This window comes from Oreochromis aureus, linkage group 3 (assembly GCF_013358895.1).
Source record: "Oreochromis aureus strain Israel breed Guangdong linkage group 3, ZZ_aureus, whole genome shotgun sequence".
Classification (NCBI taxonomy): domain Eukaryota; kingdom Metazoa; phylum Chordata; class Actinopteri; order Cichliformes; family Cichlidae; genus Oreochromis; species Oreochromis aureus.
The window spans coordinates 33,699,847-33,718,784 of NC_052944.1; the positions used below are offsets into that span (position 1 = coordinate 33,699,847).

General features: G+C 39.9%; 2 protein-coding genes across 2 annotated transcripts; both read right to left on the reverse strand.

Annotated features, from left to right (window-relative positions):
* Positions 1-580: 580 nt before the first annotated feature.
* LOC116310299 (E3 ubiquitin-protein ligase TRIM39-like) lies at positions 581-7,316 on the reverse strand. The gene is made up of 10 exons (XM_031727054.2): positions 7,279-7,316; positions 5,198-5,428; positions 5,000-5,105; positions 4,797-4,892; positions 3,839-4,072; positions 3,537-3,684; positions 3,240-3,266; positions 2,876-2,940; positions 2,371-2,493; positions 581-2,036 (listed from the first exon to the last, which is right to left on the reverse strand). The coding sequence occupies exons 2-10, from the start codon at positions 5,422-5,424 to the stop codon at positions 1,650-1,652; spliced, it is 1,413 nt and encodes a 470-aa protein (XP_031582914.2). The 5' UTR covers positions 5,425-5,428; positions 7,279-7,316; the 3' UTR covers positions 581-1,649.
* Positions 7,317-13,858: 6,542 nt separating this feature from the next.
* LOC116310300 (erythroid membrane-associated protein-like) lies at positions 13,859-16,319 on the reverse strand. The gene is given in 4 exon segments (XM_039610039.1): positions 13,859-14,496; positions 14,844-14,966; positions 15,384-15,448; positions 15,768-16,319. Coding segments are annotated over 4 exon segments (591 nt in total). The 5' UTR covers positions 15,784-16,319; the 3' UTR covers positions 13,859-14,109.
* Between the last annotated feature and the right edge of the window lie 2,619 nt (positions 16,320-18,938).

The window sequence follows — 18,938 nt, forward strand, 5'->3', positions numbered from 1 at the left end:
AAGCAGTATTTTTTGGTCTGAGACTACTCGAGGGTAATTAGCACCAAAAACCTATCTTATCTGCATATTTTCTCATTCTAAGTAAGCTGTGTTGTAAAACAAACTCTTTAACTTTTATTCAGGAATCTCTTTTCATTCATCTGACTACAAATTCAGATATTCAGATATAATGCTCAACAGCAGAAGGTTGTGACTTGGTGTTTTTAATCATGTTTATGCACAAGACAAAGAAGTGCAATTGTCACTTAATACAACACAGGGTATAGCAGAACCTTATGGGAAAATGTTCATTTGTAAAAAGCAAAGCAAAGCAAGTGTAACTGTAAAATGTAAGTATAGTTTGCATTTTGTAAATTACACCTACATTTTACAGTGTAAATGTAAGTGAAGTGTAAAATATAAGTGTAATGTACCTGTGCACAAATGTAAGTTGCACTAAGTGTAAGAGCAGTGTTAGGTTCTGCGAAAAGGAAATGATAGATATGTTTTCTGTGCTCTGTTTTCTAATTCTAACTTTAGATTTTCTCTAAACTCTGCACTGGGATAAAAACTGCAAGTTAAAAGAACACAGCAGACTCTCAGGGATTCAGTTCACATTTATTTCATCTTAAATACGTCACAATAATCCAAATTTTTACAATGATGACAAGAAATTACATATACTAGATGTCTTACACGCACAAGATATACTGATATTAATATATTACTGTAGTATTATGATCTACACCCCAAATAGTTGTGGCAGATGACCCCTCCCTGAGCCTGGTTCTGCTGGAGGTTTCTTCCTGTTAAAAGGGAGTTTTTCCTTCCCACTGTTGCCAAAGTGCTTGCTCATAGGGGGTCATATGATTGTTGGGTTTTTCTCTGTATTTATTATTCTAAGGTAAACCCTACAATATAAAGCGCCTTGAGGCGACTGTTGTTGTGATTTGGCGCTGTATAAGTAAAACTGAGTTGAATGCTACCAACTAAAAACAGACATGCAATTATGTGAATTGTCCCTGACCTTAAACAGAATAAAAGTTAGAGTCATAAAGTTCTTATAAATTAGTCCTCGAGCTATAATATAAATTATATAACATTAAATTACCAAAGAATGAGTAGTGCCAAAATGTAGACTATAATTTTAACATGAATGCAGGATCCATGCAGTGATATCCACAGTGATCGTGTAAAGATTTATCCTATAGTTCCTACACCATCACTAATGTGTCATTGTCAGAGAACAGTGTCAGTAATCAGTGGAAGTTTTGTCCCCATTTACATATATTTGTCCTACCTTAGTAGACATAAGTGGATGGTTCAGATGAACCCTTGCTTGGGTCTTTAGTTCTTTTTTAAAACCTCTTTATAGATATTATCAGGAAGATTAAGATACATTAGCAAACCTCACAGTTAAACTATGACTTTTGACTGGAATAAATAAATAAATATGTCCAAACACCTTGCAGGAGCTAAGCTTGGGCTTGCAGTCTGTACCAGGATAATATTCAGGGTGTTCGCTTTACACTTGGGAGAAGAATATTTTCTCCTATTCTTGGTCTTTCATTCTGCTCCCAGTGCCTTTTGTTTGCATTTACAGATTACAACTTATCCAGACAACTAATGTGGATGCTCTCGAGGTTTTAACAAGGATCCGAGTCTCTTGTTCAACGTGCTGAAGTGTCTACAGTGATCCCAGCCTCGATCGGGCAGATAACCAGCGGGGCCGTGTTCTTCCCGTTGTCATGAAGGCAGGGGTTAAAGTACGGATACAGCGGCTCAGTGAAAGTGAGCCCGCTGTAAGTATAAATGTGAGTCTTTGCCTCTGTGTTGTAGAAGGACACCGAGCCTTCGTCATAGTCCAGGAATATACCAACTTTCTGAGGAATTTCTTTAAGGTGAAGAGTGACGGAGGGTCCAGCGCAGGCGCACAGGCTACCACCGTTACGTCGGCATATCGCCCAGTAACCGTTGTCAGGGCGAACTGTGATGGCGCCCTTCCTGTTGATGGACTCCCGGGCCACCCCAAGATCCCAGTCTCTTTTATCCCCAACCTGAAACACAAAGAAGGACAAAAATTATGCTAAACTGCAGAGTAGGGCTCTACACACTGATAATAAAATTTTTACTGACAGTAAACACAACAGATATAAAATCAGAAGTGAACATCATGTAGCCACCAGGGGGCGCGAAGAGTTTTATTTTCCTGCTTGTTTAGATCATATACATTATACAGTCCTAGTCACAGGTGTTGTGTGTGTGTGTTCATGTGTAATTTTCTTTGGTGTATTTTAATCCAAATCTTACTCTAAATAAAGCTGTTGTGTTCCACTTTGGATAATATTCACACTGATCACAGCAGTTATTTATTTGATCCTTTTATCCTACCTGAACCACCCAGTAACGTTTCCCAGATGTGAAGCTTTGTTTTCCCAGCACGGCGACGCAGGAGTTGAACCTGCGGGGGTCGTCAGGTAGCGGGTTCCTCCACTGCTGGGAGCTCAGGCTCACCTGTGGATTGCCACGATCACATTCATTCAAAACTACTACTGATGCCATAATTTGCATCTTCCTGACTTCTGGGCCACTAGTTTCCATCATTTTAGTTCCCGCATAATATCTGTCATTTATTAGCTGTTGTCTGTAATTCACAGACTAATTTCACAGACAAGAAATGCAATATTACAGGGCTATAATGAGCTAAGTGATCATAACTAACTAAGCGAATGACTATACACTTAATTATACAAACAGCTGCACATTTCTGACAGCTTCAATAACACTTTGTTGGCTCTTTTTTTTATACACCAGGACAAAACTTGACTTTGTTTAACTCTGAGCTTTTGTTAAGGTGTTACAGTCAGGAATCACGCAGCTGATAATTACAGCTTACCTTTTTACCATCCGGGGACAGGACCACCCAGCCAGCAGCAGTAACAGGATCCAGAGTTACATCCACTGGAGACAGAAACAGGAAAAAAAACAGATAAAAGATTTCCTATTTCGGATTTATTCTTATTTTTCAGGATTAAAGAAACAATATGAAAAAACTCTGTTGTTTTGAAGCATTGTTACTGAAGTCACCTTATTTGGCAACAGAGTATCTGGATTCTGAATCATGTACATGTATAAAGATTTTTATTATAATCATTGTGAAGAGCCACTTTCTTTACAGTGACATCAGTAACAGTCTTTAGTAGATATGGCGTAGTCTATATAACTTATTTACAATATAAAGATCACATGCATATACATACCTGCATATTTATTAATCTTGCTTACCTCTGCAAAAAAAAAGAAAGAAAAGAAACTGTATCATTTTAGTTTTAACGTAGAACAATTAAAATATTCACTAAAATTTTGGTGAATGTTAAGATTTATTTTTGGACCCTAAGTGTACCACTTATGCGCAGACTTAAAGTGTAAAATATGATATAAATACATATGTAAAACACAAAGTGGCAGGATTATTATAAAACCAAAGGAACTGGTGATGCAAAGAATAAAGCCTCTTGTTCCAAAGAGACTGTCATCTCATCATAAGTATTACAGACCCTCTGCACACAGTTTCTTCTCCAGTTCCTGGCAGATGTCGACCAGTTTGGAGAAAGTTCTCCTCACAGTCCCCACGTAGCTGTCCGACTGGACTCTGACGTCAGCCCAGTGCTTGACGGACATCGGAGCATTCAGACGTAAAAAGTTCTAAAACAGCATCAGTGACAGAAATGAGCACAAATAAATGATTTCACTAACAAGCAGACAGGCCGGTTTGTATTCATATCATATTACAATCGCTTTAGATGCTTTAAACTTGCTTGGCTGAGCAGAAATATTAAACATAAATACTGATTCTGACCTGCTGGAGTTGAACTGGGTTCTCAATGTGCTCCAGGAGGTGCAGCTCACTGCGTCTCTTCTGCAGCTCATTGATCTCCTGGCTGATCTCCTTGAGAAGCTCCTCTGCTCTCTTCTCAGCCACCTCCTGCTTCTGTTCGATCTCCTCGATGAGCAAAGCCTGGTTTCTCTCAATGGCACTTATCATCATTGTGGCAGCCTGAACGCTGGCCTGTATCTCTCTTTCTTTATTTCTCTGCAGATATGAAATGAGTTTAATTAATATGTGAAATATGTTAAAATGCACCACTTTTGCACTTTGCAACCCCTTCTTCAATGAAATGCAAAACAAATGAAACTTAGGGAAAAACTGCTTATGTATGATGATTCTTATTAATATGCCCATAACTTCACACATTTCCCCCCAAAAGCAGACATAAGTTCAAAAAGAAGATGAGCTCAGTGAGATCAGCCTATAGTCCTCTGATAACAGCTGATCTATTGTCCCAACCAACCTTCAGCCCAACTTTTCCATGTGTCTTTGTGTCTAAATAATGAAGGTTTACTTCATTATATCATTAAAAAAAACCCATAAAAGAGCAAAATAGCTCTTTAAACAGAGACATGCTGCCAAATATGAATTACAGCTGATGGGAAAATACTTTGACCGAAGTAATCCTGACTTTAGAAGATGTACAAGTTTTAGGTTTCTACAATTACTCTGCCCTGTAGTCTTTTGTGCACATGGTTACTTAAGTCTACATGCATATAATAGCAGGATAAACTGCAAATAAAAAGTGGATTCCAGGCTTGAAAAGTGAAGCTAATGCATTTTTTTAATGACCAGCAGGGGGAGTCTTCTCTGTCTTTTAAATACAGTCTACATGAAGCAGTGCAACACTGCTGTTTTTCTTCTGATGTGAGCTTCTACAAACAAGAGAAATGTTCATGTCTGTAAATGATTAAAAAGCAATGCTCACTTTGCTCAGCTCCATTGACTGTTTGATCTCCTCGGTCTTTCTGATTCGGGTCTGGATCATCTGTTGATACTGCTCTTGGGTCTTCTTTATCTGAGTCTGCAGAGGTTGAAGTTAAAAACATGTATTTTACATTATGGATTACCTGGAGTTCCTTATAAGATAATTCATAAACATCATTATATTTAACCACTTCTTTCTCCCACCTTGATCCTCTTGCTCTCCTTCTCTTCTTCAGACTTGGAGGACTGTCGTGGCACGCTTTGTCTCTTTGCTGGTACTGGTCTGTATCCTGGTTTTTCCTTCAAAGATCTTTAAGATGATGATGTACATCTGATTAATTTTTAATCAAATCTGCTAAAGCATTGAAATAAAACACTATAGTATCGTTATAATCAACCAACCTTTGAAATTTTTCAGTGATGTCTTTCAAGGCATGATTGATCCTGAGTTCAGGGCGACTTCTGAAGGATTCTTTGCACAGCGGACACTCCGACTTATGTGCCACATCCCAATAGTGTTTGATGCATTCCAGGCAAAAATTGTGCCCACACGGGATGGAGACAGGGCTTTTGAAGCTGTCCAGACAGATGCTGCACTGAAATTGCTCCTCAGACAATATGGAGGCCATGTTTCTGACAGAGAAATTACATTTTGTTACCCACAATCACTGAAATTCCTGTGTGCGCTATGCTGTGCAACATAGATTTTAACTCTTCTAGTCAGATTGTAAAGATGCAGGTGTAAAAATCTACATTTTAAAAAGTCCGAAAAAAGGCTGACTACCCAGAAAATGTTGAATCATGTAGGAAAATTTTGATCAATAGGTCACTGGTTTTAAATAACTGACTCAACAAATTTAAATCTAGATGGGAAACCAAAACTAAAAGGTATTTTTAAATATACAATCAAAGTAAATAGCCCAGTGTGCCCTTTTTAGTTATAATTCACTTATATTTCCCAGAAAACAAGAAAATAAATAAAACCTCATCATGACGTCATACAAAGAACAGTGAACACATTTTTTTCAGATGCTTCTAAGACCACAACTACGTTTAAGTTTAATCTGCAGATCGCAAATATATAAGGTAATCTGTACACATTTGCACAGCAGCATCAAAACTGTGAAAACTGTGCAATTTGTTGACATTACAAACAGAGTCAGAAGGTCCTTGTTATAACTTATAACAACATTTTTTATATCAAGACCAAAAAATGGGCTGTGAAAGAAGCAATAGAAGGAGAAGCATCTCAGACTTATTCACTCATTAGTTTTTATTTTAGTTCCATTAATTTTTATTTAGTTTTCTTTGTAGTCAAACTTCAAATCAAAGAAATTCTCCTTATTTCAGGGTAGACTGACTAAATTAAAAGAAGAAGTGTTGAGACGATGGGTAAAATTCAAATGGAAAAGACTGAAAGAGAAATTGTTTTTGAGCCCTTTCTTAAAATTTATCACTATGTTAGCTATTTTACTCACTTACTTCCCAATAAATTTAGCCTTCAGCTCATTATTAATGCATTTCATTGAGTCACTGCTTGCCCCTGTGTTCTCTCTAACACTCAAACTCCAACTAAGGTGTGTGAAAAATGTAAAAGTAGTAGTAGTTACTCTATTTTAAAGGTTGAAATCTCAAATTACATTCACAATACATACACCTGCATTTTACACATCATCTGTAAGATATCCACTTTTACTATTTTTGTCATGGTTGGCTGTGTGGCAGGCAGGCAAGCAGGAGTGGTGGATCCAAAATGCAGGACTCAGACATGGAAGTACAACTTAAAGCGCAGCTTTATTGCTGGGAAAAACCTCGTACTAACTAAACTCACCAAAAGACAAACAAAAGTCTGAACAGAGGAACTGAGGACTGAAACACTAGAAAATAAATACTAAACCTGAGCAGGTGACTAAACACTAGAAACACGGAAGCAGAACACACAGCTTGTTGAGGGTACAACACAACACTGACTCAGAGAAACACAAGGTTTAAATACACTAGGAAGTAACGAGGGGAATGAGACACAGAAGGAGAGCACAGCTGGGAGAAATCAGAACTGACGAGACAAGGGAGCAAAGCAGGACACATTCACATAAGACACGGACCTTCAAAGTAAAACAGGAAGTATGACGCAGAGACGCGAACTTGACACGTTGGAGACAGCAACTAAGAAACACAGAGACATAACCAGTAAGGCAGAGGACTCGACGAACCAAAAGACACAGAGGGAAACTCAAACATGCAGACAGACTTACACAGAACAGAGGGGACACAGAGAGACATGAAGGGCAAGGGATCAAAACTAGAAACCATAGAATAAATCACACAAGTACAATAATACAAAAATCACAAAGAACTAAAAACGCTGGGTCAGGAGACGCAGGACCCTGACAATTTTACTATTTTAATTTAAAGGTAGCTGATGTCTTGTTTCATGCATTCTTATTCTCTACACTATCTGCTTAGTATAAATAATGCCTTACTTGTTTAGGTCTGCAGACAGAGAGTCCTTGAAAGAGTGTTGAACGCAGTACGAATGTCCACAAAAACACGGTCCTCTCTCTAAAAAGGAAAACACAGTACAAAGTTCCTCCCACAGAGGAATTTCCCAAAGAGTTATACCGGTTCTTCTTGTTCTCCCTGTTAGCTCTGCCTAGTTTTTACTTGACATTTTAATTGCTGTTCGCTGTTGCAAATGTTTTTGTCTGCAGTTATCAGTTTAACTACAGATTAAATCCAAGCAATTAATAAATACAGGCAACGACAATGTGCGCTTTCTAGGCTGTTTGGTGCAGCAATAATCTACCTTCCTATTGGCTTTCATTGGACATACGTTTCCTTTTATGATGAACATGAAAAGATTCAAACAGAAAATATTTATTTATGGGCTACAAAAATATATTCAGAAATATAAACCTAAAGGAGGCCAATGGCAGAGCCTCTCATGGGGTCACATGAGAAGCTGGGACTGTTGTGGAGGGCCGCACTAATAAGCTTATAAACAGTGGGCCTCCACAACAGTCCCAGCTTCTCATGTGACCCCTTGGGAAAATTCATTCCCGACCCCTGTGAGACCCTTTGGACCCGGCTGCAAAACCTTTGTCACCTTTAGCCTTTAACCAGACCTGTGGAACAGAACAAAGATCTTCCCCACACTAAGCACTTAGCAATGTTGCTACAAGATACCACAAATTGTAAAATCTCTCATTTTATGTTTCTAGTAATTTTACATTTGTAAATAGAGAAATTTAGTCGAGGAATCTCTGGTTTCTCTTATGAGTAAGGCTCCTTTCAGTGTCATGGAGGCCTTAATTAACACACCCTGTGTTGTTGGGCTGAATCATTCCCAGGTCAGAGATGGATTTTTCTAATCCATCCTATGTGACACAGATAGCTAAAAATATGCAGGAATGCTTTTCATGTCATATACAGTAATGGCATTAGGTAGTGGCACATCGGTACAAACACACCCAAATAAAGACATTAAACACCATGAGCAGCCTGCTCCACGTTTATGTAGAAGAAGAAATGAAAAGGTATACAGATGTATATCTGCAAAAGCAAATACTGAATTCCAAATGAATGATTCTTTTGTTTTCCACACACTTTGATGGAGGTGCTACAGCCCCTGCTTCTGTTAGAAGTATCACTGTTCCTATTCTGCTCTGTGTTGTTTCACTGCTTCACGCTTACAGTGTGTCATCATTCATTCAGGTTCCAGCTGGATGTGTCCTGTTTAAGCTTTCACCTGAATGCCACACCAAACTCATGTGTCGTTCTTGCTTGTTCTCTGTATGATTGTTGCCTCGCGTGTTAAATTGGCACGCTGTCACAGCAAAGCATTAACTAGGGCAGTGCAAGTCTTTGTTCCAATGACAGTTTTGGCTTTGAGTGATTACTAAAACAGTTACTGCTCCCCCATTATAGAACTGTAGAACTGAAGTCTCTCTAAGTTTTGCATTACTGTTATGCTTTGTTGTTGAACTTTTTCACCACTTCTTTTTTCTTCCATGTATTTATTGAGTTCTTACAATAAACAAAAATTGTTTACAATAATAAATGTCAAAGTTATTTTACAGTAACATCACCATTAAACAAAACAAAACCAACATAACGCAACTGTCACGGTTCTTGGTCATTTTGAGTTTCTTATGTTTTGGTATGATTCTGTATTATGGGTTATGTTCTGATTCTCTTGTTGTGCTGTGTTGATTATTATTATCCTGTGTTTTGGTTTGTGTTTTTGTATTTTGAGCCCCCCTCTGTTCTGTGTCTAGTCTGTGTCTCTGTGCCTGCCCGGGTCCCACGTCACTGTGTTCCCTCTGTTGCCATGTCTGTGATGTCATAGTATCTGTTTATGAGTCTATGTCTTATGTTCAATGATGAGGACACTGTGGACAGGGAGGAACACCTGTTTGAGGAAAGACTCATGGAGTCCAATTATGGAAACGACCATCTCTGCACTGAGGGGACCTGAGGGGACCTCTTTCACCAATGCTGTGATTGCAGCCATTCCTTAACTCTGTGAATGATACTGTTGCCTCTGATCAGCGATCTATACAATTTGCATATTAACAATCATGAAACTTAGCTTGTGGCTCATTGTTGGGCAATGGTGCTGGTTTTGCTCATTATGCAGCTTGACTGTTTAGAAAGTTGGGAAACCTGCAGTCAGCTGAGACAGTATCTTACTGTAATTCAGAGTGTGGATCATTGTGGTAAGATGGTGTACAACAGATGACAGATGAAACTGCTAGTGTAAAACTTCCTGGTATTTTTTGTTATTCAACTTTTCTCATGCTATCTATAGATATACTGAACAGTGCTGTGAGTATAACAGACTGGTAAAGAGGGTCATCTCTGTCCTGGCCAGTCCCCTAGACTCCAAAGAGGAGGTGGGTGAGAGGAGGATGTTAGCCAAGCAAAGGTTCATTATGGACAACACTGCTAACCCCCTGCATGATACTGTGGAGACCCCGAGGAGCTCCTTCAGCAACAGACTCTTCCTGGCACTGTGTAGGAGACAGGCTCTTTATTCCTGCCTGTCTGGTTAGGCTCCTCCTTACGCTCACCAGACAAGACATGACAGACATGCTCACCAAATCCTTGATGAGAAGGAAGAATGGGGCTTTGGGAATTTAGGCCACGAAGTGAAAAGAGTGACAAACATAAGGATTAGCTCATGTAGATGTCAAAGTTCACTTCCAGTTGGATGACACAGTTTTATTTGTTTGAGCTATTAGCATTAATTTTTCAGTTTTTAGTTAAGTTTCATTTGGCTTAGTTGACTTGCTTTCTCTACGACTACTCGGAAAAAAATCACAGTTTGGTGTGAAAGTACTTCCTGGAACTCTGAAAGGCCTAAAGTGAAACTCCACACGTGTTCCCCTGATCCCAAACACAGCTGTCAGGAACGATGACAGAATGATAAATCATCTTGTAAACGTTTTCTCACGTGGCTGTTACGCCCATGTTTTTAGCATTGCTAACTGTTCCTGTTGTACTGCTCACAAATATGCAAACCTGAGTGTAACACATTTAAATATAAAGTCTGGAATTCTCAGGATTCAACACACTAACAAACTATTTCTTTGTTGATTTTCAAAGCATATTAATCTGACATAACAAACAATATACCATCTCCATTCTGGATTTAAGGAGTTCAACCTGCCTGTTTTGTTAAGAAAGCTATTATGATAACTTCAAATATCCCAGTCTCAACTAGTTTGGGTCAAGTTAATGGTTGATATGACTCCAAACACTGAGGCGTCCTCCCTAACTGATGTGAAAAGCACCTGATAAAATACAGAACAGATTTTTTGAGTTAAATTAAGAAAAGTCTTCATAAAAGTGATGCCTGTGAAACCAATTCAAACCTGCTTCCTGCCAACATTATGCCAGTGTGATTGCGTAAAAGGAAGCAACGATTCAATATTAATAACTATAAATTATAAAAAAAGGAAACCCAGAATGGACAAAAACATGCAAATAGATAAAAAGGGATTTTACATGATTAAAACAACTGACATGTAAAGAGACATGACAAAGTACTTTCATTATTATCATACATCTTTATTTATGTTCATCAAAGAAAACACACAAGAAAAACAAAAGCAAACACTCTTCCATCACTTTGGAAGCGAGTATTTGTCCCAAAATGAATAATGTTGGACTCTGTGGATAAAAGTCAGTAGACAGAATTTAGAAAACATAATAAGTGTCTCAGTCCCATCAGAGAAAGAGCTAAAATATTGTATTTACTTCTTTCTAATCAAAATCATAAATTAGATCACTGGACTCAAATGTTACTGAACCTCTTCTGAAAGTTCACAACTGCATTTTTTTTAACGATAGCATATAGTCAAAGTCAAAGTCAAATTTATTTATATAGCACATTTAAAACAACAACCGTTGACCAAGGTGCTGTACAATTAAGATAAAAGAAATAAAAACATAGGGAGATATGATAAGAGTTAAGAAAAAGAATCATAAAATTAGAAGATTTGAGTGAGAAATAAGATAAATAAAAGTAATACAAACTCATTCTGATTTAAAAGACGGAATAAAAGTGGGTTTTCAAACATATGATACAGCAAATGAACAACAATCAACTACGTATTCTTACTAGGTGACGTCATCATGTTTTAATGAGTGAATGAGTCACAGCTCATTGTTAGGTGACTTAACAAAAATGAAAACACATTCCTCTGAAGATGGTCAGGTACAAGTACTGAAAGTGAACAAGCATGAATGAAGAAACAGCCAAGAAACAAAAAAACAAAAACAACAACATTTATTTTTCACTTCCCGTTTTACACTTTCAAGTAAAAAAATCCATGCAGGATCAGTCCCCTTCCTCCTGACATGTAAGAACTGAAGTCTCTCTCACAGGTTGAGACATACTTTTTTTGCTAGGCCTCCCTTTGTTTTACAAGAAAAATGCTCACGCCCCACCCACCACCTAAACACCCCCGCACAAACACATCCTCCAACCACACACACCCATATTTTGTTTTCAAACTCCATTGCAGTTTATTTCACACCTCAAACATTTAGTAAACAATTAAGCAAATACAAGTAAACTGCAATAAATTACAGGTAGTAATAAAATAAATGACTAACTCTTTTACGATACGTCTGTGGTCGGCAACCCTGGGCATGCGTGCCACAGCTGGCACGCAAAGGGTTAACTGATGGCACGACTATAGCTGGAGAAGTTCAGTAACATTTGAGTCCGGCCCACCATCGATGGTGATTTTTCGTTGTTATGGGTCATGACTTTTTTTTTTTCTTTTAGCAACGGTATAAACAATGAAAGGTGGTGGATTGGCCAGATGCTGGCAGATGTGTAAAAATAAGTCAGTTGTTTGGTGGTGGCTATGGCGGAGCTTCCACAGAGGCCAGCAGGTGGATGAGGGAAGGGGAGGCAGGAGGAGGAGAGACCCAAGGCGGCGGCTGGTGTTCCAGATTAACTGGCGTCGTAGATTAATTGGCGTTGGTCGAACAGATGTGTGGTAGACTTGCTTTTCAGGAGCTGCTACTGACAAAACAGCAAATAAAAACCAAATGTGTCATCTGTGAAATTTGTGAGTTTACCTCAAACACACTGTCAGTCCTGTTGCTGTTGAACAACCAAATGTTTAAAAATGTCGCGAGTTTACCTGGTGATATTCTCATGCAGGAGGCGATCGCGAAAACAGCTTTCTGCGGAAGGTGGTACCACACTGTGTGTGTGGACTTCCCCTGTACAGAAGGCGACTATAAATGTTGTGCATGCTAAATAAACAGAAACAAATGATCCCTGTTGTCTTTGCTTAATGATTGGTTTTAGTCTTGACAATTAACGTTGCTGGCATTGCATCTTTCAATATGTTTGTGGGTGGATTTGAATGCACCAGGGTAAGTGCAGCCACTCAGACTCTACTCAATGTGGTCATAGAAACAGGTGCAGATGTGTCACAAGTTAATCTAGTAGTAGGCAGGCTATGGCACTTGGCCACAGGTGGCAGTAGTGGACTGACCTCCATTGGAGACTGCTCCAGCTGCTATGTGATAGTCAGTAGATCCATCCATCCTCATCCGCTTTATCCGAAGTCGGGTCGCGGGGGCAGCAGCCTAAGCAGAGAAGCCCAGACCTCCCTCTCCCCAGCCACCTCCTCCAGCTCATCCGGGGGAACACCAAGGCGTTCCCAGGCCAGCCGAGAGATATAATCTCTCCAGCGCGTCCTGGGTCTGCCCCGGGGCCTCCTCCCGGTGGGAGTAGATCTGCTACAAATTGCAGATCATATGCAAGTTTTGGAAATTACATTATGAATATTCCTAACATAGCTTTAAAACCAAGAAATTCTAACTCTCCCCTACACTCAAAAACAGATGACACACCAACTGACACACCTGAGTCACTCACTTTCTTAAATCCACTCACTCTCACTGGCTCTGTTTATTACTAATCACTGTGTAACTGCTGTAAATTCATAGTAACTGCAATGTCCCTACAAATGTTTATTATATTAACCCCACTTATACAGACTGTATATGACTACCAACTCTCTCCAGCCATGAGAGTTGGTGAAAATGTTCATTTCCAGAGAAAAGACACAGGCAGTGGTGATGTGTCGGTCGCGAACGAAACGGCTCTTAGAGCCAACTCTTTGAAGTGAACGATGCGAGCCGGCTCCTTATTGGGAGCCGTGGTGTTTTTTTTCTCTTTCTCTCACCCTCTCTCTTGCACTTTTTCCGCTTCACTCCGCATGCGAGCCTTGTGCTTTGTGCTGGGAAGAGGGGGTTAGTTACACTCGCAGTAGCACAGGAACAGAGCGGGAGGGAAAGAGAGAGAAAGAGAGCCAGGGACAACAACGTCACATTAGAAAGGTATAGTAATCATACACAACTATTTTCAGCTGCAGATGATAAACGGTTCAGAAAGTTTATTCATGCAGGCCCATATGACAGAGAATGTGCATCTTCTTTTTGTTTCATATTTTAATTTATATTTAATTGTGTTGTGGTTTGCAGTGTTTTGTGTTGTTTCACTTTAAATTTGTTTAAAAGGAAAAAGCTGAAAATTTAAATAGTTAAAAGTTGAAATGTTAAATAGTTATTTATTACATTTTATGTGGAGTGAATAAATAAAAGTATATTTACGGTGGCCCCTAGAGACAAAGCACGTACAAATTCAGGAGAATATTTTCTCCTGTTCTTGGTCTTTCGTTCTGCTCCAAGTGCCTTTTGTTTGCATTTACAGATTACAACTTATCCAGACAACTAATGTGGATACTCTTGAGGTTTTAACAAGGATCCTCCGAGTCTCTTGTTCAACGTGCTGAAGTGTCTACAGTGATCCCAGCCTCGATCGGGCAGATAACCAGCGGGGCCGTGTTCTTCCCGGTGTCATGTATGCAGGGGTTAAAGTACGGATACAGCGGCTCGGTGAAAGTGAGCCCACTGTAAGTATAAATGTGAGTCTTTGCCTCTGTGTTGTAGAAGGAAACCGAGCCTTCGTCATAGTCCAGGAATATACCGACTTTCTGAGGAATTTCTTTAAGGTGAAGGGTGACGGAAGGTCCAGCGCAGGCGCACAGGCTACCACCGCTACGTCAGCATATCGCCCAGTAACCGTTGTCAGGGCAAATTGTGATGGCACCCTTCCTGTTGATGGACTCCCGGGCCACCCCAAGATCCCAGTCTCTTTTGTCCCCAACCTGAAACACAAAGAAGGACAAAAATTATGCTAAACTGCAGAGTAGGACTTAATTTCTTTAGATTGCTTTTTAAATGATAATAAATTTTTACTGACAGTAAACACAACAGATATAAAACCAGAAGTGAACATCATGTAGCCACCAGGGGGCGTGAAGAGTTTATTTTCCTGCTTGTTTAGATCATATACATTATACAGTCCTAGTCGAAGCTTGTGTGTTGGTGTTCATGTGTAATTTTCTTTAGTGTAATTGAATCCAAATCTCACTCTAAATAAAGCTGTTGTGTTCCACTTTGGATAATATTCACACTGATCACAGCAGTTATTTATTTGATCCTTTTATCCTACCTGAACCACCCAGTAACGTTTCCCAGATGTGAAGCTTTGTTTTCCCAGCACAGCGACGCAGGAGTTGAACCTGCGGGGGTCGTCAGGTAGCGGGTTCCTCCACTGCTGGGAGCTCAGGCTCACCTGTGGATTGCCACGATCACATTCATTCACAACAACTACTGATGCCATAATTGTCATTATTTTGCATCTTCCTGACTTCTGATCCACTAGTTTCCATCATTTTAGTTCCTGCATAATATCTGTCATCCATTAGCTGTTGTCTGTAATTCACAAACTCCAATTTCACAGACAAGAAATGCAATTTCCCAATAATAGGTGCTTTAATAAGTGTTTTCCCAATAACATTACGGGGCTAAACTGAGCTAAGTGTGTATAACTAACTAAGCAAATGACTTTACACTTAATTATACAAACAGTTGCACAAGTATCAACACTTTGTTGGATCATTTTTTAAAAACAGGACAAGACTTTGTTTAACTCTGAGCTCTTGTTAAGGTGTTACAGTCAGGAATCACGCAGCTGATAATTACAGCTCACCTTTTTACCATCCGGGGACAGGACCACCCAGCCAGCAGCAGTAGCAGGATCCAGAGTTACATCCACTGGAGACAGAAACAGAAAAAAAAACACGTAAAAAGATTTGCTATTTCAGATTTATTCATATTTTTCAGGATTAAAAAAATAATATGAAAAAATAACCCTGTTGTTTTGAAGCATTGTTACTGAAGTCACCTTTTTTGGCAACAGAGTATCTGTATTCTGAATCATGTACATGTATAAAGATTATTTTAATCACTGTGTAGAGCCACTTTCTTTCTACTGACATCAGTAACAGTCTTTATTAGATATGGTGGTGATAAATTTTCAATCTTGTGTAATCCATATAACATAATCACAATATAAATATGTCCATACACATACCTGCATATTTATTCATCTTGTTTACCTCTGCAAAACATCAGAAAAGAAACTGTGTCATTTTACTTTCATTAAACATTAACGGGCCTGGCGCCCGTGGCTGGGTCAGGCCCCCTCTGGGGGGTGGGGTGCCCTCGGTCCTTAGGCTTCTGGGACCCCAGCTCGGTCCGCTCTGGTGCGGGAGGCTGCCTGCTGGGCCTGCGGGCTCGTCACTACGGCCCTCTGTGGCTTCTGCACCGTGATTGCTGGGTGACCCCACGTCTGGGGCTCTCCTCAGCTCTTTCCAGGAGGGTGGCGCGGTTTCCTCTCCGGTGGTCCTCCTTGGGTTTTTGCACTCTGGGGAGCCTGAAAAATGGATGCAGTTCGTTCGCCCTACACCAGTTACCTCCATCTCTAATGCAGCTATAACCCCATCCCCGACCGCGCCAGCTGCTTGAAGGTTGACGCCGAGGAGAACAACAACATTCTTCCAAGTGATATGATAACGACTCCCTGCCCTATTCCTCAAGGCCACCTGTGTAGGCTGCGGACTGTTGATCTTTGCCTAACAGGCGAAAGGACACTTTCTCAGGCTGAAGTCAGGACGCACACCCCGACACACACGCACACATGCACACTTATACTGATATGCAGTCACCACGCTCCCTTCCCCAGATCCAACGCCTCCTCCCATGCTTACCTCCCCCGATGGATATAGCGGCTCACCTGGAGGCGTGAGGAATCGCAGCGACCATGACCACTGTGTATATCAGCGTACCCCTGACCTTATGTTGCTTGTCTGTGTTTCATGGCGTTACAGTGTGATGATATTTGTGCTTCTTTATGTGCTATGGAGTTTTTTGTTTTCTCCTCATGATGACTCCCTTGTTGGAAGTCACCATGGGCAGAAATCCTTTTGTTTCCTCCTGAATTTGCCCCCATGTGTTACATATCTCAGTGTTTTTTGCTGCCTAGACTGACCTGTCTCCCCAATGTAAGTTTGTATATTGTATGTATTGTATGTATGGTCGACTAGGTCTGTCATTTCAGCTGCAGGCAAGTGCAACCGACAAATAAAGCTTATCCTTATCCTATGGATGTCCGGGCCCGGGTCTCCTCCGCAGATCCTTAGCAAATTACATGGAGAAACCTTTGAACTTAAGCGCGCTCACGCACTGGTGTACACATGGTTGCTTACATACACAAACTATATCTTCCTTGGCTGCTACCTTAAAGCATATTGTGCACTATCGGCCCTGCGTGTTGTTCAACATCATTCAGTATTTAGTATTTACTGTTACTTACACATATCTAGGTTGTTGTCTCTATATTGTGTTGTTCTCTTGTTGTTTGTTTTCTCTTTTCTTCTTTTAACGGGTGATTCAATGAATTTTTGCAGTATCTTCTTTTACTGCCCCCCCTCCCCTCTCTTTCTTTCTTTCTCTTTCTCCCTTTCCATGCAATTTGTAATAACTTAAAATAAAATAAATCAAATAAACAATGATAATATAGATTAATCAAGTGGAACAATATGGCACTGGCATATTTTCTCCACTTGAAAGAATAAGAATCCGTTGGGCTCTTTCCTGGCCTTCAGACAACAATTCTGATAGCTAATGTACCGAAAAAAAAGAAAAAAAAAAAGGAATATGCAAATATGCAGAAAATGGGTTTAAAATTTAAACAAATTTTTTCAAGTCAAAGACTTGCATATAATTAGATTTTTGCTTGATGCAATGTGCATAAAGTTAAAAGATTAAAACTAATAAAACAAGTTTTAAAAAGATATTTTTCCATTTGATTACATTTTTTTGATGGATTATGCAGAAAAAATTGAATTGGGCTGAAAGATCTATTGCCTATTCAGGTTGTATATCATGTTTTTAAAAAGTAACAAAGTAACTAAATACTTTTGAAAATAAGTAATCAGGACAGTAGCGGGATTACTTTTTTGCAGAAGTAATCAGTAATTAGTTACTAATGACTTTTTTCAAGTAACTTGACCAACACTAGTGGCCGCATACATTAAACCTGATTAGGTAGAACAGCTATGTCTATGTTGGCTACTGTATTCAAGATGGCAAGGCAACATGGCGGCTTCCAGAAATCCGTGTCTGCTATGTATTTTAAATACAGTGGTCCCTCATTATAACGCGGTTCACCTTTCACGGCCTTGCTGTTGCATCATTTTTGGGGATTTTTTTTTACAGCGCATTCTGTTCTGCATCCTGATTGGCTGTAGACCATTGTCTATCAGTCTCGTGCGTCATTTGTAAATCTTCCAACGTCATTGCACCGTCAAAGGCGACTGCGGTAGCAAACAAAAGCAGAGGAAGATGCTAACCATTGCACAAAAAGTTGGACTTCTGGACTGCTAAAGGAAGGTTGAAGTTACTGTATTTTTCGGACCATAAGGCATACTGGATTATAAGGTGCATTAAGCGAAACAAAACAGTCAGTCTTCCTCCACTACACACTCTACACTCGCCAGTATCCTGAGTCACTATAAAAGGGAAGAGTGTCATTAGTCCCATCATAATCATCTATCCCCTGTGACATCCTGGCACCACCCCATGAGCTCACTGGAGCACCCCTCCACTGCAGCAGGACAGAGACCACTCCCCTACCACATCACTGTACCGCCAAACCCAGACTCATCTATCTGACTGGCAGACAGAGAACATTTATTCATTCCAGAGAACTTGTTTCCACTGCTCTAGATTCACTTCACCTGGCACTTGATGATGTAAGACTTGGATGGAGCTGCTTGGCCATGGAAATATACTCCATGAAGATCTCTAGACACTGTTCTTGAGCTAATCTAAAGGCCACATGAAGTTTGGCAGTTTGTAGACTTCGACTCTGCAGAGAGTTGGTGACCTCTGCGCACAATGCACCTAGCATTGTTGAGATGTAGGTAGAGAGCATTAAACTGCTAATAGGCCCCTGTATAAGTGCAGGAGCAAGCCAGTTATCACAAAAATTGCGTTGCAGGAGTAGATGCACAGTAGCATTATCTTAGAGGGTGCAGAAGGCAACATTTAACAACTGTCTGACATTTTGATAAATATAGACAGAGAAGCAGAACTAGATAGAAAGCTTGCTGCGGTTTAAAATAGTTCATTTGTAGATCGCCGACACACATAGGAAATGAAGGCTTAAATTAAGAAGAACAGGAAAGGCAGATGCTGAAAA

Bases quoted from the DNA above. Each gene is read 5' to 3' on its own strand.
- LOC116310299 (XM_031727054.2), bottom strand. From the start codon at position 5,424: ATGGCCTCCATATTGTCTGAGGAGCAATTTCAGTGCAGCATCTGTCTG. The intron at 4,073-4,796 runs GTGAGCATTGCT...TCATATCTGCAG, and splicing joins AGTCAATGGAGCTGAGCAAA to AGAAATAAAGAAAGAGAGAT. The intron at 2,941-3,239 runs GTATGTATATGC...TTCTGTCTCCAG, and splicing joins CAAGATTAATAAATATGCAG to TGGATGTAACTCTGGATCCT.